This window comes from Varanus komodoensis, unplaced genomic scaffold (assembly GCF_004798865.1).
Source record: "Varanus komodoensis strain SLA01 unplaced genomic scaffold, ASM479886v1 scaffold10, whole genome shotgun sequence".
Classification (NCBI taxonomy): Eukaryota; Metazoa; Chordata; class Lepidosauria; order Squamata; family Varanidae; genus Varanus; species Varanus komodoensis.
The window spans coordinates 17,088,506-17,115,187 of record NW_025335269.1 but is presented as its reverse complement, the minus strand read 5'-3'; the positions used below and the strand labels follow the sequence as shown (position 1 = coordinate 17,115,187).

Genomic DNA, 26,682 nt, shown 5'->3' with positions numbered 1-26,682 from the left:
CAGGGTTGGTTTTTGTGGGGATAAGATGGAGGAGGAGATGTAAGCTGCCTTGAGCCCTTTGTAGGAAAAAGGCAGGATATAAATTGAAAAATAAATAAATGTGTAATAATGTGAAGACAGCTGGAATAATAAGAACCCATGGATGTTTGTTTCCTGATTTGTTCCAGGAGTGAGCTGGAATTTGTTATTTTTGAGTCAGTAAATGAGAGCCTATTCTTAATAGTAGGAGGCCCCTTTCCCTGCTTCTGCCCACTTTGCTCAGTTCCAGAAAGGATGCAGACATTAGCTGACCTGACTATAAAAAAGTAAATGTTTTGATTTCAGTGTACTGAGAGATGAGATTAATCAGACATACAAATAAGGATGATGCATTTGAAATAGGAAATTAGTGTCTTTCACTACATAGGAAATTACAGCAGTAGTTCTTGACATTTATTCATGTATGTTGCACTGGTTGAGTTAAAAATACTTCCCTCCCTTTGAAACTAGATGGGCACATTCTGCATACAAACTGCCACAGTGATGTCACTGCGTTCCGCATCTTGTTATATTCAATTGGGTTGCCTTAGCACCAACAAACTCTTAGGACCTGGAAGTACGTAAATGTCAACCAACCTAGTTTTGAGTAATTTAGGAGGTTGGAACACTAAACCAGTAGCAAAACAAAACATTTTACACGATATTTTAATGAAGCAGTCCATGCAGGGGTGCTTATATTTGTCCTGTGCAGCAAAAATACTTTAGTACTCACTCTTGGAATATGAAAAGTTATCTCTCCTCTTTTTACCAGGTGGGGTCTAATTCAGGTAAATGTATACTTTGCAGATAGTGGTTTATTACTATAATCTGGTTTTTAAGCACAAACTTCATAGCATTCTTTTCTCAAATCAGTTTTAAAAGCAAACTATGCAACAGGAAATCAAATGTTACCTTTTCTATTCATCATATTTATTTTAAGAATATTGGAAACTGTCTAATGCATAGTTTTGCCAACTTGCTCTTTTAAAAACACTAACCTGACCTAGTCGGCTCTTGTATTAACTGCAGTTTGATGCAAAGGAATGAATGGTTGAAGACCTTTGTGCCTTGGGGATAATTTTATCATCTGTTAACGGATGTTGAAGACACAGCCAAAGACTTAATAATTGTTCATTTAAACTGCATTAAAGTTAGTATTAGCTGTTACTCATTTCTAGTTTGGAAAGGAATATCTTACAGTCTTCAGCTGTGCATTTGTATTTCAATGTGAAAATTATTATGTTTTCCCAAGTAATTCAGAGTAGATCCTTTAGGCCAGAAATAAACAACCTGGTATCTTCCCGATGTGTAATATTATAACTCCCATAAGTTTCAGCTTGCCTGTCCCAATAGACATAGGAGTTATGGTCCAAAAGATCTAGAGAACATTAGGTTGTTTCCCTAGGAATAAGCAATCTTATAGGACGGCTATATTAATTGGGTTCCTATGAAGATGCACAGCAGGTTTATGAAACATCAACACTAGAAGAACAGCACAAAACTTGATAATTGTATGGTCGACAAGCTACATATATTTTGTATTTTTCTCATAAGTACTTTTTTGTCCCAAGCATTGTACAAAAAACTTTCTGTTTTATCCTGTAGCCATAGTTGTCAAGTGGAAATATTATACCCTCTATTGCTGTTTCTACAAACGCTTTGAACCTGTGCACAGTCTTCTAAATATACACTATTTTCTGTGCTGCTGCAGCCCCGTGGCACTTATATGACAAACCAACTTTCAGAAATTTTCATATGTTTGTGCATGAAGATACTTTTAGATGAGAGGATGTGTAGCATGGACTTGTAATCCAGCTCTGGCAGTATAACAGTAGATCAGGGCATCTCTAATACGCTCTTGAACTCCTGCCCAGGGAAACTGAGAGGTTCTATCTGATCTCCATTTTTCCCAACAAATTGGCAGACAAGAGTAGTAAGATGAGTCAGGAAGACTTCCTTCATCCCCAGAAATCCAGTGTGGACCAGCAGGAGTCCATTGCCAGATGTTCAGACTGCCCAAATTGGAGAGGGAGGCACCATCTGCCTCTGGAACTCCTGAGAAGCTACATACTAATCAAGAGGTATGTATTCATTTCTACCTCACCATTTTAGAAGCGCTGTTTTGTAGTGAAATGAAACAGCAAGGACCCAATGGATCTCCTAGTCCCCTTAGAAAAATAAAATTAGGTTGAAGGTTGATGTAGGGGCAGAAAGATCATATTCTTTCTAGAAAACAGTCTGCAAAGCACGAGAACCTTATGTTAGAACACTCATCTCCAACTTGATTCCCTCCAGATACTTTGGGCTTCGTCTCCCATTGGAACCAACTGACATAGTCATTCCTAAAAATGCCAAGAGTTGTAGTTTGAAACTTCTGGAAGGCACCACATTGAGGAAGGCTGTGTTAGAAGAATTTCATTTGTCTATTACCATGTATATGGAAATCGAATTAGTTTCTGCTGCTTCCATCATTTTTTCTGACTGCATTATGGTAGATTTTGTAGTGGATTGATTAGAACAATTCTCACTTTACAGAAGAATTAAAGGCATTCATGAGCAAATGATAACAAGATGACATTTCTAGAGTTTAATTAATCTTTGTTCAATTATTAGTAATCTCTTGTTCTTTTCCTATCAGAAGGTTTAATTTCTTACAGCTCTAATAGTTCCTTTCAGAAAAGAATAACCATACACATGAGTGCTAACAAACAAACCCACACAATTGCTAAAAAAAGAAAGAAAACTATTATATGAACACTCATATTATGCGACTGTGGAGTAGAGTTGGGTTGAAAGGGAACTGGTCTTTAGTGAAAAGACCGTGAGTTATAAGAAGCATAGAAACTTTTCTACACAACTGCTAAACAATCTGCTTAGAGCTTTTTAAGCAAATTATTTAATAACTAGTTTCATTAGGGTATTTATAAAACACTTAAATATGTTAAGCATGTAAAATGTGAGGGTGTAGAAAAACAGTTCAGGTTCAGCTTCCAAGGGGAAGCACATGCCACAAATACAAATTAATCCAGTAATTTAATCCCCATTTCTTCCATGTATAGGTGCTACTTCTGGTACTGGTTCTGCTGTCATGCTGCCACCAGCTGTTTACCACCACAGAGTGGTAAATTTGAATACCAGATTTACCTTGCAAATAAACTAGATTTAATCTAATTAGCAGTACTGATTTGGTTCCCCACCCCCTTTTTTTTATCAGCACCACACAGTTCTGTGGACAGCAGCAAAAGTGCAGTCTGGTGTCCAGATTGCCCTGAACTGCCCACTCCTGCTCTTGTTTAATTCCAAAATATCAAGCCTGAAGAGTTTTCATAGGTGCTAGATTTTAATAATTTGTTTTATTTAGTATTCTGGGAAATCTATTGTGTGTAGTTTCCTTACTCTACGGGTGAACAAAATAAATAATATATGTAGGTAGGAAAAAAGATGAGCCTTAATTTAGAAAGAAAAAAATAGCCAGAAGTCAGTAGACAAATTAAAGATTGGAACTACAAACCTGCTTACATTCTGTTGGTCTTAGCAGGATTTATTTTTGAGTAAATATATGATTGCACTGTACAAGTAAAAAAGAAGCAAAATATTTAATAATGTTGCTGTAGGTAAGGCTTGAGTTATTAATGTGTAGCTTACTTCAGTCTGATGAAAGTATGGGTTATATTTAGACTTAGTTGAACTGGTGAACCTATTAAAATGAATGAGATTTGAGTTCTATGTAATGGGTCTAATCTAAGTTCCATTGATTTCAACTGGTCCATTCTAAGTATGACTAAGGCTGGTTCTAACCCATTATTTGCCTTGAAAATGCATATAGTTTTGTTGCAGTATTGTAGATGGATTATATTCCACAGCTGATTATGATTATGAAAACTAGCAGGAATTTTTGTATCCTTGAGTTCATGTGCCCTAACCCCCAGTCCCAATCTGTTATTTATCCACAAGCCATGGCTCCTTTCTTCCTTTTCTCCCTCCCTGGTGTAGTCCTCTCATAACTTGTTCTTTCAGTTGAGACAGCAAACTATGGTTTGTGCTTGCCCCACAAAGCAGGATTGGAAACTAGGACACTACTCAGGCATATTAGGTCTTTTTGTTCAATGTAAATTGAGAATTTGCTGTGCGACTTGCCCAATAGTACCCAGCAAATGTTTACTGAAGAGGAAAATCAATTGTTTGACAGGAAGTGTGTCTGGAACACAATTTCAAAAATAGTAAAAAAATGTGTATCACTGTATCACTAGTTTTATAATGTCTTGCTCTTTCACATGGGGAGGGTTAGGAGTTGATGCTGCCCCCTTCTGTGCTTAAGTTTTTGTGCTTAAGTCCCATTGTGAGCTTGCTTTGGATTGATTGCAACCTTTTCCTCCTTGCTTTTGAAGAGGTGGCAATAAAGTATTTGAAAATGTTTATAATTGATATCTGGCCCTATAGCAGTTTGGGAGCACTTAATTTTTCAAGACAAAAAGAATGTGAACTGTAAAGGGTAGATCCTGGAGCAGAACAGGATCCATATTGGAAGAAGTTAACAAGAGTAGAACATGACTGAAGTGTGTGGAGACAGATTTAGAGAGGCCATGGGAGGAAAGGTGACTGGTGGTGCACGTCATAGCCTCCTTGATCAGCCCAGAATGCAGAGAAAAGTCAAATTTAACTGGCTAATACAGTATCAAGGGGATACCCTGCCCCTTCTTCTTAATGTGCCTGTGAGTTTTGTTTATAATAACACTTTAAAATTGATTTAAGTTGTTTCAGATTTTTTCAGTTACACATATTTGTGAAACATGGTTTCTTAGGAACTCCAGATGGATCAACAGGCCAAAAAGCATCTTCAGGAAGAGTTTGATGCATCATTAGAAGAAAAGGATCAACTCATCAGTGTCCTGCAAACTCAGGTAACCATGCTTGATCAGAGAGAGGCTTCCAAAGAAGGGCAGGGATGATAATATGTAAAATTATTTAATATGTTGATATGCATTTCAAGATGTACACTGGGCCTTGCTTGTGTACAGCTAGCACAAGCTAGGCCCTGTGGGCATACTGGAAAGCATTAATACTTAAGTTCAAATTTTGAAAGGAAAGTATGAGGAAGAAATGTCTGTCACTGTCGCTGAATAGCTATTGTTTTGTTGATTATCCAGGTGTCCTTATTGAAACAACGGTTGCAGAATGGACAAATAAGTATTGAATTACCTGATCCAAATGTTCAAACTCAACCACAAGTTCAGAGCCCAACAAAGGACATAAATGCAGAGAACGCCTTGCAACCAGGGAGTCCTGGTAGGTTGGTGTTTTTAAAAAATGTAACTATTTACATTAATTATTAGAAAATTTCTGCTTTAGAACTGTTTTCTTATTTTGGACCACTGCAGCTTGGCTAGCTTCATCTGCCTTTTGATGATATGATTGATGTTGAGAAGCTGGGCAGGCAATATTACTGTAATCCAGATTAGTTAGTGATCCAAATATATAGTGATCATCAGCAGTATGTTTTCTATTTTAATGTATTGAGTACATTTATATTCCATCTTTCTTTTTTCATGGTACTCAGACTGTCATACATAGGGAATCCCATGTAGTCCCTTATTGCTGATTGATTCATTTGCTGAAACATGAGCCCTTAGACCATATTCCATGATCAGCCCTAACACTGAACATTATGGTCATCAAGGACTTTAGTTTCCCATTGCTACGTAATTGCTAGACATTAACCTATTTCAGTCAAAACACCTCTGTTTGACTACCAATAAATTCTGAATTGATTTCTGCCCATCCTTGCAGTCAAATTCGCATTCTCAAGGAAGAGGTTGGGAAGCAATTTTTTGCCAATCCACCCTGCAGCTTCTACCATCACCTCTCATGCTGCTACAGAGGTCCTAACTTTCCACTAATGCAAGTGGAACTCTACTGAGAGCAGGTCTGGAACCAACCCAATATATTTTTAAGAACTGAACAAATACAGCAATACTGGCAGTGAAAGAATATATGGTTTTGTAACTTTTGTCATCCAAAAATCTGTGGATGAATTTATTATATTAAAGCACAGTACAAACATTTGGCAGCTCATGGATAATCAGCACTTTTACTCAGTTTTTTGTTACTGAATGTGCTCTCTTGACATATGTACAGTACATATGTCCTGAGTCACATTCATTAAGAGACCGTTTATCCTTAGCAATTGCCCATCTTGGAAGAAGTGACCCAGTGATACATACAAAGGGGTTTCTTTGAAAACATGGTAGAATAAAAATAAATAAATACAATAATCAGGTTGCAGGAAAAATTAGCTGGTTAAAGGATTGTTAGATAATTCTAAAATATCTGTGATAAGTTCATAGATTAAAAGCAAGAACATGTGCTGTGAATCATTGGGCACAGTAGTGAAATGGAGATCCGACCACTGGGTTTGAATGGTGGGGAAATTAGCTTTAAAGACTGTTCAGAGGCTGAGATGTGTAGTGCATGGTCAGTTAAGACATGTGTGGATCATCTAGGCCGAACTAAGCTGGGCTATAGTTTTGAGGGGAGTTACAGAATTTGGACAATTTGTGGGCCTAATGTACTAGGAGAGATGAAGAGAAAGGTTCAGGAGTACATTTACGAGAGAGGGGAAAAGAGAAGACTCTTGTGAGGGGCTTGGAGAACAGAAGGTCCATTGAAGCTAGTCCTTGACCACAGTCGCTATGACAAAAGGAGAGAGCAGGTTGAGGGTAACTCGTAACTGTTTTGCACACCCATTTCAGTTTCCTGTGCCTTGTGCACTCTTGTTCGTCATCAAGAGTGATATTATCCAGAAAACATTTCATAGCAATGCAAACTCTTAAGAGTTTAACTTGGTTGCCTGTGGAAGAGACATGCTGGAACCCTACATTTCTGATTGATCTAGCCTCATTTCTAATTGATCAGGGTAAGGCTGCATTTAAGTGGCTGTGCTCTTGACCAATTACTGTTTAGTACAGGAGTAGCGAACATGCAGTCTGCAAGCCACATGCCAACCCTGCTGCTCCCCATTGCACCACAGAAATTGGTTCCCCAAAAGGGGGAAAAAAAGGTTAACTTTCAGGGTCAAAGGGAGAGGTAAGGAATGTAGGAAATAAAATAATAATGTGGGCTGCCAGAACATTTGAATCAGTTCTTCAGCAACTACGTGGTTGTCAGACATATGAATTTAACATAATTTTCTGTTTTTTGTAGGTGGTGATGGGGATTCTGCTCAAACACTAGAAAATCTTACTCAGCGAGTAAAACGTCAAGAGAACCTGCTTCATCGATGCAAAGAAACAATTCGATCACATAAAGAGCGCACGGCACAACTAACCAGTGAGAAAGAAGCACTGCAGGAACAACTAGATGAGAGACTTCAGGAGCTAGAAAAAATGAAGGTACTGAAAAAGACAACAATCCTATCAACTTATGCATGACATGTATTCCTTTTGCTTAACACATGGTGAAACATGGGCTATCCACAGGCATATTGTAAATTTCAGAGTATGGAAAGGCAAGCGGTAGTTAACACTAGTGTGTGTCTGTTATCTGAATTAACAAAAGAATAGTAGTTGCTGAACCCAGTGGGATGTCATATGCAAAACTTGGACTGAGTCTTCCTTAAAATGGGAAACAGGACACATCCTACTTAGCATTTTTAAAAAACGTGTCAGGAAGTTTACCTATGAAGTAAGTCTTGTATTCCTCAAACTACTATCTCAGCTACTTTCAGAGTTCTTTTCAGTGAGCAATGAGGTGAAAGTGGACCCATTTGCTTATTGTTGACAGTGAGCAAGAGAGAGTGGTCACATTGCCTGCAACATAGTAGCCACTACTGGTTTTACTTATCCTAAAATTGGCCAGGTTTGCACACCATGCTCAGCAACCCATGAAGGGGCCAATCATAGGTTGCTGAGTAGAAGCAGAAGTTGAGGGTGCATTGGAGATTATCTCACTCTCTCTTTCCCCCTTCCCCACCTTTCCTGCTTCTTCCCAGCAGTCCATGGACTGTTGAACCCATAGGCTATTACTGCATGCTAACCAGGTCAGCACTTTAAATAAGAAGTAAAAATGAAATAAACTAGTGCAAAATCTGTAATATTACTATAATTTGAAGAAGGCAACTGGTCTTTTCATTCTTTTCCATATGTAATGAGCATTCAGAATAAGCACATCCTAAGAAAATGGTTTTCCAGAGTTATGTGGTTTGATCTTCCTATTACGACCTGTCCAGTACACTTGTCGGAATGAAAAATCAGAATGTGAAGCCTTGTTGCACATTGTGGGGACAAGAGTTACTTTCAGAAGGGTACAGTAAAGTTCATCTTGTCCTGTCTCAGGAACTTCATTTGGCTGAAAAGACCAAACTGATTACTCAACTCCGTGATGCCAAGAACTCAATAGAACAGCTAGAGCAAGATAAGGTAAGTATTTCCGTGAATTTTAAATTGCCACAATTTTATAGAGGTGCCAGCTGTTCTTACCATGTAATTTATAAAATTATCACAGTTTCACTAGGCTGTTTTGTTGCTTAAAAGAATTTATTCTTCAACATATTTAGTGATGTTCATTCTGTTATAGCTATGTAGAATTTCAATGTGGCAACATTTATTTAGGAAGAGCAGTATGTGCTATAGAATGTTGAAATTTCTACTAAGTTTATTACTACATTACACAATTATGTAGGTCTGCAAGGTATCCTTGGCACCTAGAAGACCTGTAACCTGTAAAACGTTGCACTGTGGTACACAATAGTAATCCAGAGTTCAGAAAACCATATATATTTACATAACTTACATTATTTCATAAGCTGCTTTGACATTATTGATGAAAGACAGTAGGTGAATTAGCATTTCTTGGTAAACCACCTTGAGAATAAGCCACTGTGGGTTGGTCATTAGGTGTTTAATGCTGACACACAATCAGCCTCTCTGCGTTTTGCCCTGGCTTCATTTGCATTCTCGTGTCCACCTACTCTCAATACATATCCCAGGAACCTTGAGTGGGAAAATTCCCACCCTGTAATCCTTTGCTGCTTTGCTGTGCTGAGAGCCTTTTTTGCTGTTGGCCTCTGAGTGCTTTGGGCATGTTTCACTTTTACTGGCTTCTGAGTGAGGATGTTCTGATTTTCTCCCTGCCTTTTGGCAGACTGATACCTGCCTGTACTTGCTTTTCAGATGAAAATTGTAAACCCTTATGTTCTCTGTTGTGGTTTTTATTTTGTCCATGGATAGCATTATTCTTCACCAGCCCAAGAAGAGGGTTTTGCTCATCATCCTTTCCTTGCAACCCCCCTTTACTTTCAACAGATACAGAAGTGGCTACTGTTCACTGTTCCTTTGACCTTGTCCTTCTGCTCTGATTTCAAACAGTCCAAGTGGTTTGAGTTCTGGATCCTTTTTCACTGGTTCCTTCTCCTGATGCTTTCCTTTAGCTAAAAAAATCATATTTTGCTCATGCTAACATCTCGCCACCATCTCACAACAACTCTTCTCCAAGTGTACAATAAATATTTCTACCTAAGTCTCCATCCTCATGCCAATCCCCTATGCTATCAGCCTGATTTGCCATTAGCAGTAACATGTTATGCAGACAATTCTTGGAAAGGAACAGTGCTGGCAATTAATTTAAATTAGCTTGATAGGACATTATGGTGACTGACAGCTTTATTGTCTATAGCCTTTGTTCCTATGAGGAGTGCTACCTAAGACAATACTAACACCAGCCCTCTGTGGATAGAATGAAATTTCAAATGTGTGAGGACTCCAGTGAGCCCATCTAAGGAAAGCCTAGCTCATAGAACTCATTTCATGTTCTTTCTCTCATTCTCCACCTGTATGATGTCAGACAGGTAGAACTCATTCAGAATGTGCACTGTTTCCTAGAAGATTTTGCAAACAGTAGATTTCTTTACTCTGAAGTTAATGCTGAGAGAGAGGCACTCAGTGTTGAAAGCATAAGGACAAGGTCATACCCAAACCTTTTAAACGGTTATCTCTCTCTGCTATCTCTCTCTCTCTCTCTCTCATATGAGTTATAAGCCTTCTATTGGTCTATTTATTTATTTATAAAATTTGTATGCCGTCCAATTACCAGCGTCTCTGGATGGCTAACAGCATAAATAAATCGACAACCCACTCTGGCTGCAAATACAATATTAAAATTCAATATTAAAACATATTAAAATATTGATTAAATAAAAAGGTATTAACCTAGTGCCGAAAAACATATAATGATGGTGCCAGGTGGACCTCTCTGGGGAGCGCATTCCATAGATGGGGCGCCACTGCAGAGAAGGCCCTCTTCTGGGTACTCTGTCTCCTAATATCTTTCACAGAGGGTTTCCGGAGGAGGGCTTCTGCTGCCGATGTTGGGGTGGGAGGGCAAATAGGGAAGAAGGTGTTCCTTTAGGTATCCTGGTCCCAATCCGTTAAGGGCTTTATAGGTAATAACTAGCACCTTGAATTGAGCCTGGACTTTGATGGGAAGCCAGTGGAGCTGATAGAGGACTGGGGTTATATGAAAATAACGCCCAGTCCCCGACAGCATCCTGGCAGCTCTGTTTTGCACCATCTGAAGTATCTGGACTGTCTTCAAGGGCAGCCCCACGTAAAGCACGTTACAGAAATCCAGCCGGGAAGTAACCAATGCATGTGTTACTTTTGTTAGGCAATCTTCCTCCAGGTAGGGACACAGCTGATGGATTCGCCGAAACTGAAGAAAAGCGCTCCTCACCACTGCTGTCACTTGAGCTTCCAAGGACAGCTCTGGGTCGAGGAGCACACCCAAGCTACGGACCCTGTCGTTTAGAGGGAGTGCAACCCTGTCCAGGGCAAGGCGCAAGTCACCTACCCAGGAGCTTGAATCACCCACCAAGAGAACCTCCATCTTATCTGGATTGAGTTTCAGTTTACTGGCCCTCATCCAGCCCATTACCTCGGCCAGGCACTGGTTCAGTACAGCCACAGCCTCACCTGGGTTAGTTGAAAAAGAGAGGTAGAGCTGGGTGTCATCAGCATATTGATGACTCTGCAGCCTAAACCTCCTGATGGCCTCTCCCAGCAGTTTCATGTAGGTATTAAATAGCAAGGGAGACACAATGGAAACCTGTGGTATTCCATGGCAAAGTTGCCATGGCACAGAGCCAAAGTCCCCCAGCACCACCTTCTGGAATCGACCGTCAAGGAAGGAGCAGAACCACTGCCAAGCAATGCCTCCTACTCCCAGTCCCGCCAGCCTATCCAGAAGGATGCCATGGTCGAAGGTATCAAAAGCTGCTGAGAGGTCCAGGAGAACCAACAGGGACACACTCCCCCTGTCTCTCTCCCTGCACAGGCCATCATACAGGGCAACCAAGGCTGATTCAGTACCGTACCCGGGTCTGAAGTCAGACTGAAATGGGTCCAGATAATCAGTTTCATCCAAGAGAGCTTGGAGTTGTTCCACCACCACCCGTTCCAACACCTTGCCCAAAAACGGGATGTTGGTCACCGGTCTATAATTGGCAGCCATCTCTGGATCCAGAGATACCTTCTTTAGGACAGGTCTGATTACTGCCTCCTTTAAAGGAGTGGGCACCTGGCCGTCCCTCAGAGAGGCATTAATAACCTCCAGGATCTAGGAACCAATCCTGTGTTTGGGCTTGGTCAGTAGCCATGAAGGTCAAGGGTCGAGTAAGCAGGTGGTAGGACCTACTTGTCCAAGCACCTTGTCCACATCATCGGGCCACAGTAACTGAAATTCATCCATTAATATCTGACCAGACGGAGTCATTGTCATCTCCCCTAAAGGATCTGAATCACTTGTGGAGTTCAGCTCGTGATGAATCTGAGTGATTTTCTCCTTAAAGTGCTGAGCAAAGTCATCATAGCAGGCCATTGATGGTGGTACAGGATCTTTCTTAGGGCCAGGGTATATCAGCCCATGTACCACTCGAAAAAGCTCCGCTGGACGGCACTGTGAGCAGGCAATGGAAGTGGAGAAGAATTTCTTTGCCGCCCTCACCGCCACAGCATAGGCTCAATAATGAGCACATAGGCGTGTTCGGTCAGATTCATCCTGTGATTTCCTCCACTTACGCTCTAGACGTCTCCCAACCTGCTTCATCGCCCGTAATTCAGATGTATACCATGGGGATGGACGGGCTCTGCTTGGCAAGAGAGGACACTTAGGGGTGATCATGTCAATTGCTCTGGCCATTTCCCCATTCCACAGTTCAACCAGAGCATCAACAGGAGCGCCAGCTTTATCAACCGGAAAATCCCCCAGAGCCTTCAGGAATCCATCCGGATCCATCCGGCTCCGAGGGTGGACCATCACAACTGGGTCCGCACCTTTACAGAGGGAAAGGCCAGCTCCAAGCTCAAACCTCATGAGGAAGTGATCTGACCATGACAAGGGAGTCAGACTGTCGTGCCTAACAGCTCGGCAGAGGCATTGACACACGAGAGAGGGCCAAAAGCTCACAGTGAGAGTCAGGCGTTGGAGCAGGGGGATTTATACTTGGTGCTCAGGGCTCAAACGGCCCCTCTGCCACCCAACTCTGCTTCCGAGCAAGTAGCTTCCCCACATCCTGGCTCTGAGTTTTTTGAGCAGGGTGCAGCTTCCCTTCCTCTGGACTCTGAGGAGTTTGAACAAGTTGCTCCCCGCCTCCTGACTCTGAAGCTGCTGGACAGAGTCTTGGAGAACAGGAAGATGTGGCAGGTAATTTAGGGAACGCCCAGCTCAGGAGGAGATTGCATCACTTAGACCAATTGAGACGACAAAAGAGAAGTTTGTCCCCCCATGAACAGAAAGATGTGACAGTAGATTGAAACCCATGTGACCTTTCCTATAGGGTTCAGAAAGGAAGGGGCAACTGAGCTGCAAGGAGCTCCTCGCCATAGCTTATCTGTTGCATCATAAATCTTGTAGCAAATAGAAATAAAAGTCTTTAGTTTTATTGCCGGCTGCTGTGTGAGTTGATTGGAGACGTGAGTCATGGCGCCACGACAGCTTGCCCCCTCCTTTCTCAATGCGCCAGCACCAACAGGAGCGTCACATCTCACAGAGCCAGGATGTGAGCCAACATCCTGGGGGTCTTCAACACCAGGTCCGAGACGATCTCTATCAGCTCAGGCAGGGAGTCTGATGGGCAGAAGGGTGCACGGTACACCAGCAGAATCCCCAATCTGTCTTGATCGCCCAGCGCCAAGCACTCTAGACCCGGTCTCGAGAGAACAGGAAGCCCCGCGAGGGTCGTGGCTGGTGCTGAACTAGATACCCAGGTGGGCACAGTTGAGAGAGGGCTACATCCACCCCTCTCCCGCCCAGGTCTCTGTAATGCAAGCCAGGTTGGCCCCCTCATCCATAATTAAGTTGTGGATGAGGGATGTTTTATTATGGACCGACCTGGCATTGAGCAGCAGCACCATCAGGCCCGAGGGGTGGTTGATAAGCTTACCCGGAACCTTCCGGTTGGGGAAATAACCAGAAGGAGGAACAGGTGTCAATCATCTGTCCCTCCTTCTATGCTGACATGTTAAACCCCCAATGCCATATCGACCCTTGCCCAACACCACCCCAATGGTGGTGCCCACGCGCTTCCCAGGCAACCCCATAAAAGCAGCAGCCAGATGTGGAGTCACTAAAACAAATCCAATAAAATACAATTAAAACCCTCCAACCCACCCACTGCAAAACACACAAACAAAGGCCGCTGACCACTGGCTGTGGCTGGCGAGTTGAGCCCGCGGCCCCTCCCTGCGCCTTGCCCCCAATCCGGCACAGCTGCCACCCATGCGGGGGGGGGGGAGGGGGACAAGGGCGGGGCCTGTGGAGAACTTGCCAGCACAGATGGAGGAGCCGCAGGCCAGCAGCGTCCCTGGTCCCGCGGTGGCCGCCGTCTGTTGGAGCAGCGGCGGCATCAGCAGGCGGGTCAACATCTGTGGGGCCGGTCAGTCACCGGGCGGTGGTGGTGGGCCTGTCCTGTCCCGGCTTGACTGCAGCCGGCAAGTTGAACCTGTGGCCCCTCCTTACGCCCCGCCCCCAATCTGGCGCAGCTGTCCGGATTCAGAAGTGAAAAGGATCTGTGAAAAGTTCCACAAAATTGAGCATCATCCAACATCTTTGTCCGAACAACTTCAGTATACAGTCAACCTGTTGGTCTGCTGTAAGCTGCTCTACTACACCTTCTCCAATTAAAGCATCACAGTCTTTTTTCAGAGAGGCAGGCATTTATGGCCATCCTAGCAGAAGATCTTCCATTAACCTGTTTGAGATGTGGCAGAGCCAGTATAGAATCCACTATTAGTATCTTGCAGTGGCATGGTATTGGATGTCCTAGTCACCATGGTGGTCAATAAGGGCTGTTAGAGCAAGTTTCATCACTGCAGTAGTAGCAGCTTCTTCTGTCATTATTCAGTCCTCACTCCTTTCCAAAGTATGCATTTGTAGCCATGTATTGTAATGTTCTAACTGTAGAGACAGGAGGAATTGAAGGAGAAAAAGGGGAGTACACTGAATTGAGGGGAGGATGCACATTGGAGTTGCTTAAAGTATTAGGGAAACATCTTAGCAGAGCAGAAGAAAGGGCTACATAGCCATGCTTTATATAATGTAAGTGGTGGGGAAGAGCAGAGAAACATTGATCTGCAAGACCATTGGAGGGTTAGCTAGGTTTGGGTTCCGTTTACTGAGAGAAGCAGTGGTGAAAGGATTTATGTGTTGATCTTGGTACAAATAAATTGGACAGACTAAATAAATTTTTACATATCAAATGTAAAATGTGCAAGATCAACATACCCCCTGCATTACTTCATTTTTTAAAAGCTTCTTCTCTAGGAGCTTTTCAGAAACCTTGAGGTAGGTCTGTGGAGGTAGGACTCAACAAAGACAAAACTAGGCAGAACTTGAGGCTTCTTTAAAATTGCTGTGTAGGCAGTGGACTCACAAGGGGAAGAAGGTGGAGGGGAACCCTACTCTGATAAGTGAAGGAGTGCATTCACATGTGTCCAAGGGAGGAAAATACCAAAGCAGGACAGCCTAATCTGTTGCTAAGCTTAGTTCAAAGAGTGAAATTGCTTGTGAAGACTGGTACAGTTTTTGGCCATTCTTGATGAGTGACTTTTTAGCTCTTTTCAACAAAGCCACCATGGGTACCCTAGGATAACCCATGGATACTTAGGGTGGCTTTTTTGTGCTGTCCAAATCTTATCAAAGTAAACATTTTTAAATTAATATAATTTTGCTCTCTTCGTGGCTCTGAACTGTCATAGAAATTGGACTGTCCATGCACAAACTGAATGCTGAGCACTTTAACATTCCATCAGATCGTCTTCTCTCCTTGGTTATAATCACTGTACATTTATTTTAATTTTTGCTAGTGCTTCCTTTGGCACAATGCTTCTCCTCTTTGCTCTAATACAAGAAAGATATGGTGATTTAAAACCAAAATAATTGTGTCCTGATAGTCAGTGGGATTTTTATATTTATATATTCACACAGTATACTTCTGCTGCTTGTAATCTCCTATTTTATAGGGCATGGTAATAGCAGAAACAAAACGGCAAATGCATGAAACGCTGGAAATGAAGGAAGAAGAAATTGCCCAGTTGCGTGCTCATATCAAGCAAGTTGTTATGCAAAGTGAGGAGCTGAAAGAACAGAAAGAAAAGTCTGAAAAAGCTGGTAAGAAATTGCAGTTATTGTCTCATATTTAAGCTGTAAACTTTGTTTGGCATCATTTGTTTGCTCTTTGTCATCAACTATTATAATATTTCCATTTGCTTTATTTCCCCACCATCTAAATTAACATCATAGTTTGAAGAGTAAGTAAGTATTGGCGTATCTGTTTGCTTTTAGAAGATCATGTTCTTTCCAGTTCCTTGTTCTCAGTAGAAACTCATATGCCCTCTCTCTTTCCTTCCCCAGTTACTAGTTTAGAAATAAAATCAGAAATAAGGAATTATGATAGTTTAGCATATGAAGCAACTTAAGTCTTCCTCATTTCTAACATAAACATAATAAGTATTTTCTTCTTACCATGTTTGCTAGGATGTTCTGTATAAATTGAAAACACTACATTTTGTTTATTGTGAAAACTAAAAACCAGATTTAGTATCTAATGCTGCATGTGAAAACCGGGGCAGTATTCCGTGTTGTCTTGATATTGAATTACATAAACCAAAACTTGGAAAACATAACTAGTGAATAACAAAGAGCTGTATGAAAAATTCCTACGCCGTGGCAAACATGAATGTGAAAGGAAAAACATATCCACTGAGGCATGGAGTAGATTCTTTGCACTTTGGAAGCCAGACCCATCAATGTGCAATGCTGGTTCAGCAGTGGTGTTCTTTCTAGCATTAACCATAGAGAGCCAATTTCCATCTTCGTCACACATCCTGTTGTCACTAGTGAATTGCCACTGAATTTTGGCAGTGAAAAAAGGCCACCTTTTCTTGTCTTTTCTTGCTCCTCTTCTCTCCTCTCCTCTCCTCTCCTCTCCTCTCCTCTCCTCTCAGCTTTTCTTTCCTTTCCTTTCCTTCTTTTTAAAGCTGTGCAGGGAAATGTAGCATTTCTTTTACCACCACTGTACAGTGCTGAAAATTGACAGCATGGTGGTGATTTTAGAGTTCCAGTAGCTGCAGAAAAGGCCTAGGAAGCCACACATAGCCTGTGCGTTGCTGGTAGCCCAGCTCTGTACAAATGCAAAACAAATGTTCTCATGACTATTGTTTAAAAGCTATTGCAAGCCATGGTTTTAGTACCTGGTTGCAAAAGAACTATGTGTTCCCCCATTTTTCAAGCAGACCAGATGAAAGGCTTTCTGAGTAAAAGACATAATGTTAAAGCTGAAGTTGGAAAACTAGCCATTAGGGAAACATAACTTCAATGGTAAGAAGCTGATTCCGAGTGAATACCCCTTCTCCCTTCCAAAACAGAAATGAGTAAGCCATGCCTTCATGGTGGGTCCTCTTGTTTCAAGACCAATCGCTTGGCGCCTTCTCAGCTGGTCTGCCCCCTTAACCTGAGGCCATATTCTTGTATCAATGAAGTTAGTTCTGCCCCCACATCAGTTTACTCACTAAACTTTTCCACAGAACGTCACACTTATTTTCACCATCTGTCCAGCTTATCTCTGGATCCACTGCCCTTGGAATATGAGCTGCATATTCTGGCTCCACGTCTTTCTCTGATACAGAATCTGATTGCACATGTAAAGGCTTTTTGAGAGGAGGAATAACAACAATCATCACCAATCCCTAAGATATTGAAAACACAGTTTGTTGTAGTAACCAGGATGGCTCTGATTTACAAATTCTAACTAGTAGCGTGACAATATTATGCTTGCATTGGTCTGAATTTTTTTATGATCGAAGTCACACCATCCAACATCCTTTTCCAAACATATTTTTTCTGATACTTCAGAAAGATGTACTACAAGATAGACTGAAATTAAAACATGCAGACAATTTTTAAAGAAACCCTTTTTATATAAAATATTAGACTTTCAAATAATTATTTCATTGTATGGTATTATCAGATAAAACCTATTTTTACACATTGGCTTGGATACAGACTTAGCTCCTTTTAGTGGGAGTGTTCAGTTCCACTCACAGGAACTGACCTTTTCCATTTCTCCTTTTGCAACCCCTTGTACCCTTCAAAAATATGTTCTGGAAGTTGCAGGAACTCTCTGAAACAATATAGTGAAACTGCAAGGGAATCACTGAAAATCACCACCTCTTACCTTCTTTTGATGTGTTCCAAATGCCTTCTGGGCATAGAAGAGGGCTTTGTTTTTTTTCCCCAAGCCTAAATTTGGACCCAAACCATAGAGCTTATATTTCTTACCTGTTCAGAGATAGCAAAGCTATGATTTAATGACTGTTTTGTTTGATTACTAAAATTAATTTTACAAGGCACTTAATATATTTGTCAAATATATAACATTTCTATGGGATGAATCCAGATATAATCTGGATCATCTACACTGATGTAAGTGGATGCCTTTGCTCCCTCCTTCCCATATAAGCACCCTAAAAATGCTAGAGAGAGAGTCAGGTGACCCTGCTGAATGGGTGATATGTAGTGTCAAATTAGGGAGACTCTAGGGGCACCAGAAATTTCAATGAGCAGATCCCTTCCTCCCACAGAAGGCTGATTCTGGATCCAACTCAATAATTTTGTATTTAAGATTGAGGTACCAGTCATTCATATAATATGCAAGTCTTCTTATGAGTCTGTTTGAAAATGTGCCTGAAATAAATTTTGAAAATAAATAAAACCATAACAGTTCATATATAATATTATTGCAGCTTCTTGTTCTGTAACTATGAGTGTATTGTATTAAAATCTCACCGAGCATCTTATTTTTGTGCATCCACACATGCCAATAAGTGAATCATGGTGCCTTTCCCAAGCCTTGTATGAACAGGATTGGGGTAAGGGATCTCTTTCTTACATCACTCAACTGCTGCTTGCAGCGAGCTTTAGAAAGTAAATTCTGTGCTTCTCAGGCAATATCCAAAGTGTCAGTTCACTGCTATTCAGCATCCTAATTCCTTGGAATATTTGGCTTTATTTTATAGCTCACGGTATTCATTGTTACTGTGAAATACATTTCGCATGTCTCATAATTAAACTATTAGCATTACCTCAGTAATAAAAATTTTTGTTCTGAGGACTAATCAGTGTTTGAGCTATATAGAACAACCATTCTAATAAATTCTTGTACTTGTTCTTCTTCTTTGCATGTTAAGCTTATAATTCCCAAAACAACTTGAACATTCTTTAATTTTATAGATAGGAAATTCCTTTCTGTATTGAGATATTTGTTCAAAGTCATTACAAGTGCAGCCTGCTTTAAATATAAGACACTACTATTTTGACTAGGTGCTTTTTTTGTTACAGTTCTACATTCACATTTCTTGCATATTTGTTGAAACAGACTAAATGAATATTTCTCAGTCTGCATAATTTGGTTCCATACTGCTGTCTTCAGCTTTCACCACTAGATGATGCCATAGTTGAAGACCTCAGTTAATGTGGCATGAGAGACTTAAAAGAAAGAGGTAAAATAGCTTTTATTGTACCAACTCTAGTAATTGTTATTTTAAAGAAGAACCCTTTTTTTACAAGCTTTCGAACCACACATTGATATTTCATCAGATTGAAGCAAAATTAAAGACTTGGCTTTTGGCTGGCAGTTCAAGTCTCTTCCACCCTCACCACCTTTAAAAACATAACACTTTAAAATAGTGGCAAATTAGAATTTGTGCTGTTGGCATCCCCCAGAATACTATTTTGTGGTCCATGTCTGTGTAGTTCAATTGTGTATCGGTATTTTTCATTGTCTTGGTACAACTTCAATTCAGATGGCAAAATTCTGCAGCCTGCTGGTATCATGGTCCCGCAGAACTAAAGAAATAAATACATGGAATATTTCTTCACTGGACTAGTCTGAGCTAGGAACTATTTCTTTCTTAAGTGAAAGCATACTGAACCTTTCCCAAACCTTTTCAATATGTCAGAGTTGGTGTCATTTGAGTAGGCTTTCATGTATAAAAACATAGTATGCTATACCTGATGGAGGGATGCCTATGTATTGACTTGTGTTCAAAAGCTTGATGACTTGCTTTAAAAGAGAGTTGGACCAGTAAAAGATATAACCTTTCCACATCTGATTATACCATAAATAAGGCCATCCTTTATAAAACCATAACACAGAATGTTGCTTTTCCTTCCGGATCACTAACCCTTGAACATAATCAATGACAGAGCTAATTCTTATAAACAGCATTGAGGTGGTAAGAATTGTGTTCTTAATTGATGATATCAGTTTGTGGGTAGGGGCAGCAGGACTTTATATTTTGTACAAAAGTGTATTGAATGACTGGATTCCATGACAAGGTATGGAAACTCTCCATAGGCAGCCATCCATGGTAGGTTGCCATGTTTTCCATACCTGGAACATTTTGTACAGGGTTTTTTGTGAACAAGACAGAGAAATAACTCAGGGCTTGTTGTAGTATTCTTCTTGTTCACAACGGTTTGCTGTGTTGTCCATGTCATATAAATGATTTTATCATAAGTCACCATGAATAGCTACAGAGCTACCAGGCAGGAACAGCAAGAAAAGCCAATTCCACTCATTTTTTTCAATCTTGCTGGCAACTGCTCTCCCACTGTAGCCAAAAATTTTGAACAGCTTTTTATAATTATTAAATTTCAGTGGTTTAAAAATGTTCAATTGGTGTCATAATTTTTATTTTTTTAGTCTGTTTTTCACAAGTACACACTTACGGCTATCAATTGGAAATATTAACAAGAGAAAGGTGTCCAACTAATTTGCATGCACTGTTTGCAAAGGACTGTGGGAGATATAGCAGTAAGGGATAGGTGGGACCAAGTAGTAGAAGTCAAAAACACTGAAAGTCAAGAAAAAAAAGCCAAAGGAATAACTGCACCAAAGGGAGGTCTTATTCCCTACTTTTTCTACAGTTCTTCTTATTCCCTACTTTTTCAACAATTCACTGACTATCCAGCTATTACAGAAAGGACATTTATTAACTTCCACACATACACCATTTGCATGGCTCCATTTTCAAGAGGCTACTGCTGATATTATAGTTTCCTGATAAGGGTTTTTTAAAAATGCAGAAATATATGCAAATTTAATGCCTGGGAATTAAAGGGAAGGGAAATTTGTGTACCTGAAGCAACAGATCAGTTGCTGTAGGGATGCAAATTTTTCCTCCACTTCCTTCCAAGGTCTTAAATTTGTATTCTCTATTTTTTTAAGTACCTGTCAGCTAACTGCAATAATTGCATCAGTAAAAGCACTGAAAAGGAGCTGTCAGAAAGTCTTAATAGCCGAAGACTTTGGGAAGTGCTGAAAAGAAGAATGGTGCTAATAAAGCAGAATAGTATCAGACAAAATATTTCATTTGCGTGCAGTTTGTTTTATTGTGCTTTCTTCTTTTCTTGGTGCTTTTCAATTAACAACTTGGCAATTGATTCTTGGCAGCTGTGTACAAATTAGTTTATCTGTAGTCTTGCCTTGTCAATTGGTTACTTACTTCACTTTTCAGCTCCCTTTTACAACTGAAAAAATTGACCAGGCAAGATTACATTTATCAGGCAGGTATAAGATCACCATTGTGAAAGATTGACAGAAATAATATTTTAAAACAAAGATGACCTCAGCTGAGGTTGTCTGAAACCTTGTATCATGCTCAACCCCCAGCAGTGAACAAAAAGGGTAGTGATCAGAGCAGGGAGGAGGAGATAAGACAGTTTTTGCCATGAAGGATACTGGGATTGTTAGGTTCAACAACAGCAACACAATCCCACTTTGAATAATCATAGGGTAGCTTAGCATGACATTTGAATTTATCCAGTGTGTTGGAACTAGACTTAGGCTTACTTAGCCGTTCAAACTGAATCCATCCAGTTTTATGAATTCCCACTTGCAATTTGAAGTGACACAGTCAAGAACACAGGCTCACTTCATCTTCTATTTGTGAAGAGTAGGCCTCATTCCAGTTACATTAAAGCTTTCCCTTAGGAAATGTTCCTCTCTGCCTCAGGGTAGTGAAGACTAGAATAGGAGCAGTTCACTGGCATTATATAGCTAGCTAAACATTTTCAGTCCTTACTTCCCAGCAGAAATTGAAGAATGTTTTAAAGTATCTGTGATACCTATGCTCATGTAGGGAAGAAAAGTAACTTGTTGAAGAATTTATTTTCTATTTAAACTTAATACTAAAAATAGATACATGTAGCGAAACATGTGAGTGGATAAAAGTGAATTTGGACACCTGTTGGTATAATTTCATGAGTATAATCTTTAATTTGTTGTCAATACCTATCCCTTGCATTAGAATTCGTTCCCATGAATAGATATGTCATGTATTCCTACTTATATGCTAGACTGCCTGAGATGCATAAAATTTTACTTTTAAAGAGCAAAATGTGTTTCTGTGAGGTTTCTTGTGCTTTCTTGTGCTTTTCATGCTGTTCTACCATTTATCCTTCTGCTTGCTTAGCATCCTTCTCGGTGTTGTGTGCTTGTAATTATGGTAAAGCAGCTGCATGTTGCTGGGTTACTGCATTTGAGTAGTCCTAGTATATACTGAGAATGTTTCTGGTTACTATTCTGATAGACCTAAATACTTATTTTCTTTTCATCCATTCTACATCACAAAATGTTAGCTAAAAGAAGAAAATGCTGTATGTTGTTAAACTCGACCATTTAGAAGTTAGTCCTGCAACACAGTGGATTTTATCATATTTTGTTATGAAATTTTATTTCCAATCCTATATTTATTTCATGGCTTCATGGCAAAAGTGCACATTAGAGCTGACATGGGTCTACCACCAAAACTGCATTCTCATGTTGAATAGCTTCCTGTTCCCCTTGCAAAATTTAGCACTCTTAATTTTAACAGTGTGGTGACAACATCATGCTGTGAGTCTGCTAGTCTGTCTCAATGTCAGCCCATGTTCAGCCATAGCAGAGCCTGAGTTTAGGCAATAGAATTAAAAGGAGGAGGATAAATTTAATTTGGTATTAATGTTAGCCGTGCCAAATTCTAGTTAACTTTTATTAAGATTGCATAATACATAAAAACAAAAGCAAAACTAAGACTACCATAGTAAATTATCAGCAAGTTGCCACAGTAATTATAAACTACATTGGCTAAATGCACATTAGTTGAACTGGCATAAAATAAAAATACAAAAGTTATATAATAATATTACTCATTATCCTTATGGAGAGTAGCTGCTCATGGTTATAAAAGCACTGGCATTCCAGGCATTTTTCACTTAGTGCCTCCTGAGAATTTCCGACCAAACATTATTTTGAGTAGAATTGCTGGTGAATTCCCTCTTTCATACAGCATTCTTGTTCAGTCCCTTAAGTGATAAAGTTGAGAGATATGTTTACACTAAGCAGCGAGAAGAACCTAGTTTGCTGATTTTGCAATTTTATTGTGTCAATATGAAGGAGAATGTTGTTCTTTCCAGAGTGGCTTCATGATAGGAGAAATGTATAAATGAGCTGCAAGAGCAGCTATAGTAGATGCTAACTCGAGCGACTATTTTGGCACAAAAAGAAACTGAACTCAAAATGTGATGTGAAAAACTAGAGGTTAACATTAAGTTGTCTTTGAAGGACAAGATAGCAGTTCAGGAACAACTTAGTGAAATAAAGGCAGAAGAACAAAAAAAGAAGAATAGAGTTAGTGAACTAGAAGCTAAATTGAAAGCAGCTGATGAAAACTTTCAGGTTGACTTCATGATTTAGATAGGTAATTGAATGAGATCATGGCCTCCATCTGAGAGAATTTAATTTCACCCCGAGCATATTATTTCATGCATATATCATCTTCTCTTTCTCCTTTTCCACAGCATTTGAAGAGCTTGAGAAGGCTCTTAGTACAGCCCAAAAGACTGAAGAAGTACGTAAGAAATTACAAGCAGAAATGGATGAAAAGATCAAGGCTGTAGAAAAAGCGAGTGAAGAAGAGCGTGTGAGCCTTCAGCAAGAGTTAACAAGGGTGAAGCAGGAGGTGGTTAATATCATGAAGGTAAATGGATATCCTGAATTGCCATACAAATGGTAACATTTCAGTATAAAGTTTGAATGCATCATGTTAATTTTGGTAAAGTTTAACTTCCCTGTGTTTTTAAGTGTTGGGCAGAGAAGTATAGTGTACTAACAGTTTTACAAACCCGTGTAAATTTTATCAGCCCCACTCATAACTAGTGGCCAAGGATTCTGGCAGCTGTAGTCTAGAACATCTGGAGTGTACCCAGTTGCCTATTCCTGAATCTTAGGTAATGTATGCAAGAATGTGTGTTTTCCTATGCTTCTTTCTTTGTTGCAAAACCTAAATATAATAATATGAATTGTTTGATTTCTTATAAAAGAAGAAAAGACTGGTGGATGCTAAAGTACTCTGTTGAATCCTGCTGTTAAGAAACTTCCAGTAATATATGCAGGTCTATGAACACTTTCTTCAGTGTTGTACTCAGTGGGAGTTATTTCTGAGCAATATATAAGATTGCTCTGTTTGGTTGTAATCCTGTTTCCATACAGTGTAGTAAGTCCCACTGAATGAAATGAGCTGTGCTGTAAGAGCATACTATGAACTTAATGGCAAGTGTTTAAGCCATCCTTCACAAGCCTAGTGCTCTCCAAATGTTTTAGACTACAGTTCCTATCAGTGCCTCCCAGCATGTGCAATAGTCACTCATCCTAGAGTTCTAGTCCAAAATATCTGGAGAGCACCAGGTCAAAGAAAGCTGCTTTAAATGTTCATAGTACAATTGTGTACATGTCTATTCATAAATCCTAGTTAGGTAATGATGTATATAGCATTGCAACCTTAGATGCTTTAATTGAAATTCTTTTTGTGGGTCTGTAATGCATCAAGTAGTGTTTCTTACACAATAGCAATGGGCTAGATCCACATATAAATCATATTAAAGCAAACCTGGTGACATCAACTGGGATTAGGTTAGTATTGATTAAGTACAGCTAAGCCTTGATTCAGCTGTGTTATATCAGTCACAGTTGTGTTTTCTTACTCTTAGTTCCATTTGAGAAATAACACTCTTGTTTCTTGGGACATCATATATTTGTGGTTTTAAATTTGTAGAAATCTTCAGAAGAACAAGTTACTGAGCTGGAGAAGTTACATAAAAATGAAATAGCTAGCAAAGAACAGCTGTTAAATGATAGACTACGGGCTCAAGATCAGGCATTCCAGGAACAACTGAAAGCAGCTCTTGTAAGTATCTTGGAGGGCTGAAGCAGACATTTCTTGGTTGACATTACTGTTGGTGAATGTGAATAAGGTGTGCAGAGAAGAACATTGTGTGCACAAACATGCACTTTTGAGAACCTACAGAGAGACTATACACTACAATGTGTATTTATTTTGAAGACATAAATGTATGCTCTGTTCAGCAGAGCATCTAGGGCAGTTCACAAATGCAAAATAACCTTTAAAAATAAATGAAGAAACAACATAATTAAAATTTATAAAAGCATTAGAGACAGAGAAGTCTTTCCTGACATCAACATGATAACAGTGCTGGTTGTTACCTGGTTGGCCTTCCTAGGGAAGATTGCCACCACTCAAAAGGCTCTTTCAGTAGTTACTACCCACCTTATCTTGTTAGGGACACATGGGGGAGAATGTTTGAACATGACCTCAATACATGGACAGGTTGGTATGAGAACAGGTGTTTCTTCAGGTATCTGAGGCCTTAGCAGATTAGGACCTTAAGAGTAATCACCAGCAGTTTGAGCTATGCTTAAAAATGGACTGGAAGCTAGTGAGTTACCAGTGAGATACGTTTTGACTGACTGTTCCCAGTCAATAGCTTGAATATGCTGTTTTGAACTAACAGCATTTTATTTAAAACCAGCATTACATACTACATATTCATTGCAGGTGTCCAAAATTCCCAAATTCTACCCTAACCTTTCACACATTTGGTGGATTTTTGAGATAATTTTGTTTAACTAAGTATGTGTGTTTGTTTCTTTGTTTGTTTGGTGGTGGTGGGGTTTTTCTTAGCATTCCCTCCAAAGCTTTATGTATAGAAATACATAAGGTAGAGGTTTCAGAGAGAAATTGTTCAGATTTCACTGTTTTGTGAAGCTGAATCTGAGGTCTTGTATATGTGTAATAAGGGCAAAAAGCAGGCAGATAACTCACAGGGAACCTGGTTGATTTCTGCGTAGCTTATTCATAGGTATTGAGCCTATCCAGTCTTTGCTTGCAGCCTTATAATCTAAAAAGATTTAACAGACAGGGAAAAAGGGAAGGAAACAGTACACCTAAGTAGTCTCTTAGCCGGACCTGTAGAATGGCCCTGTTTCCCCCTCATCTCCATCTGTCATCTTCCTTTCTACTGCCTGCTGGAATGGCTACTGGTGGTGCCAGTTGAGGGATAAGGAACCTTCATGAGACAAATACTTCAACAGAGCTGGTGAAATGGCCCTACTTCTCTCTCATTTTCCCTCTGCAATAATATATAATAAATAAGGTTAGGGAACTAGATTTGTCAGCAGATTATTCTCATTATGGTTGCTGCCATTTATTCAAATTACAGTTGTCTATATATAGAAACATACCATTCATGTTCCTTGCTACTGGTGAAAATCTTAAAACCATGTGAGAGATTTTTAATCAATCAGATTGTTTGATATTGAAAGTAGAAATAAGCAAGAACAAACTAATACTTACAACTGATAGATCAATGACTATATGGTACTTTTTTAAAAAAAAGTCATAATTCTTGACACAGGAAAAGTGCCAGAGTGAACATCTACAGCTCATACATGAAAAAGAACAACAAGAGTCATTAGCCTTAGAAGAACTGGAATTGCAAAAAAAGGCAATTCAGTTGGAGTGTGACAAAAAGCTTGAGGAAATGCAGCAAGAAGTAGAAACCTTCAGAACTGTGAGTAAACTGTAAAACTCTTTGCTGTTTTCTCATTTGAGTCAGAATGGTAAATGTTTGGGTCTCCTGTAATTTGAAGATGGGCCTCAGCTCCAGAGGACAAGTTGAAACACCTGCAATGCAGGAGAGAATCATGGGAAACACTTAGCGCAGTGGCACAAAATACATGTGTTGTACCGTGAGGAAAGAAATCTGATCTAGAAGTCA

The 26,682-nt window shown here is 39.9% G+C and overlaps 1 protein-coding gene across 2 annotated transcripts in view; it reads left to right on the top strand.

Annotated features, from left to right (window-relative positions):
* Positions 1–26,682, top strand: part of GOLGA4 (golgin A4) — a 72,571-nt gene that overhangs the window by 20,366 nt on the left and 25,523 nt on the right. For both annotated transcript variants that reach the window (XM_044454895.1, XM_044454886.1), the window contains 8 exons: positions 4,821–4,919; positions 5,166–5,304; positions 7,219–7,406; positions 8,349–8,432; positions 15,528–15,675; positions 23,407–23,585; positions 24,660–24,791; positions 26,320–26,475. In XM_044454895.1, the coding sequence (XP_044310830.1) occupies positions 4,821–4,919; positions 5,166–5,304; positions 7,219–7,406; positions 8,349–8,432; positions 15,528–15,675; positions 23,407–23,585; positions 24,660–24,791; positions 26,320–26,475 (1,125 nt within the window). The remainder of the gene's footprint in view (positions 1–4,820; positions 4,920–5,165; positions 5,305–7,218; positions 7,407–8,348; positions 8,433–15,527; positions 15,676–23,406; positions 23,586–24,659; positions 24,792–26,319; positions 26,476–26,682) is intronic.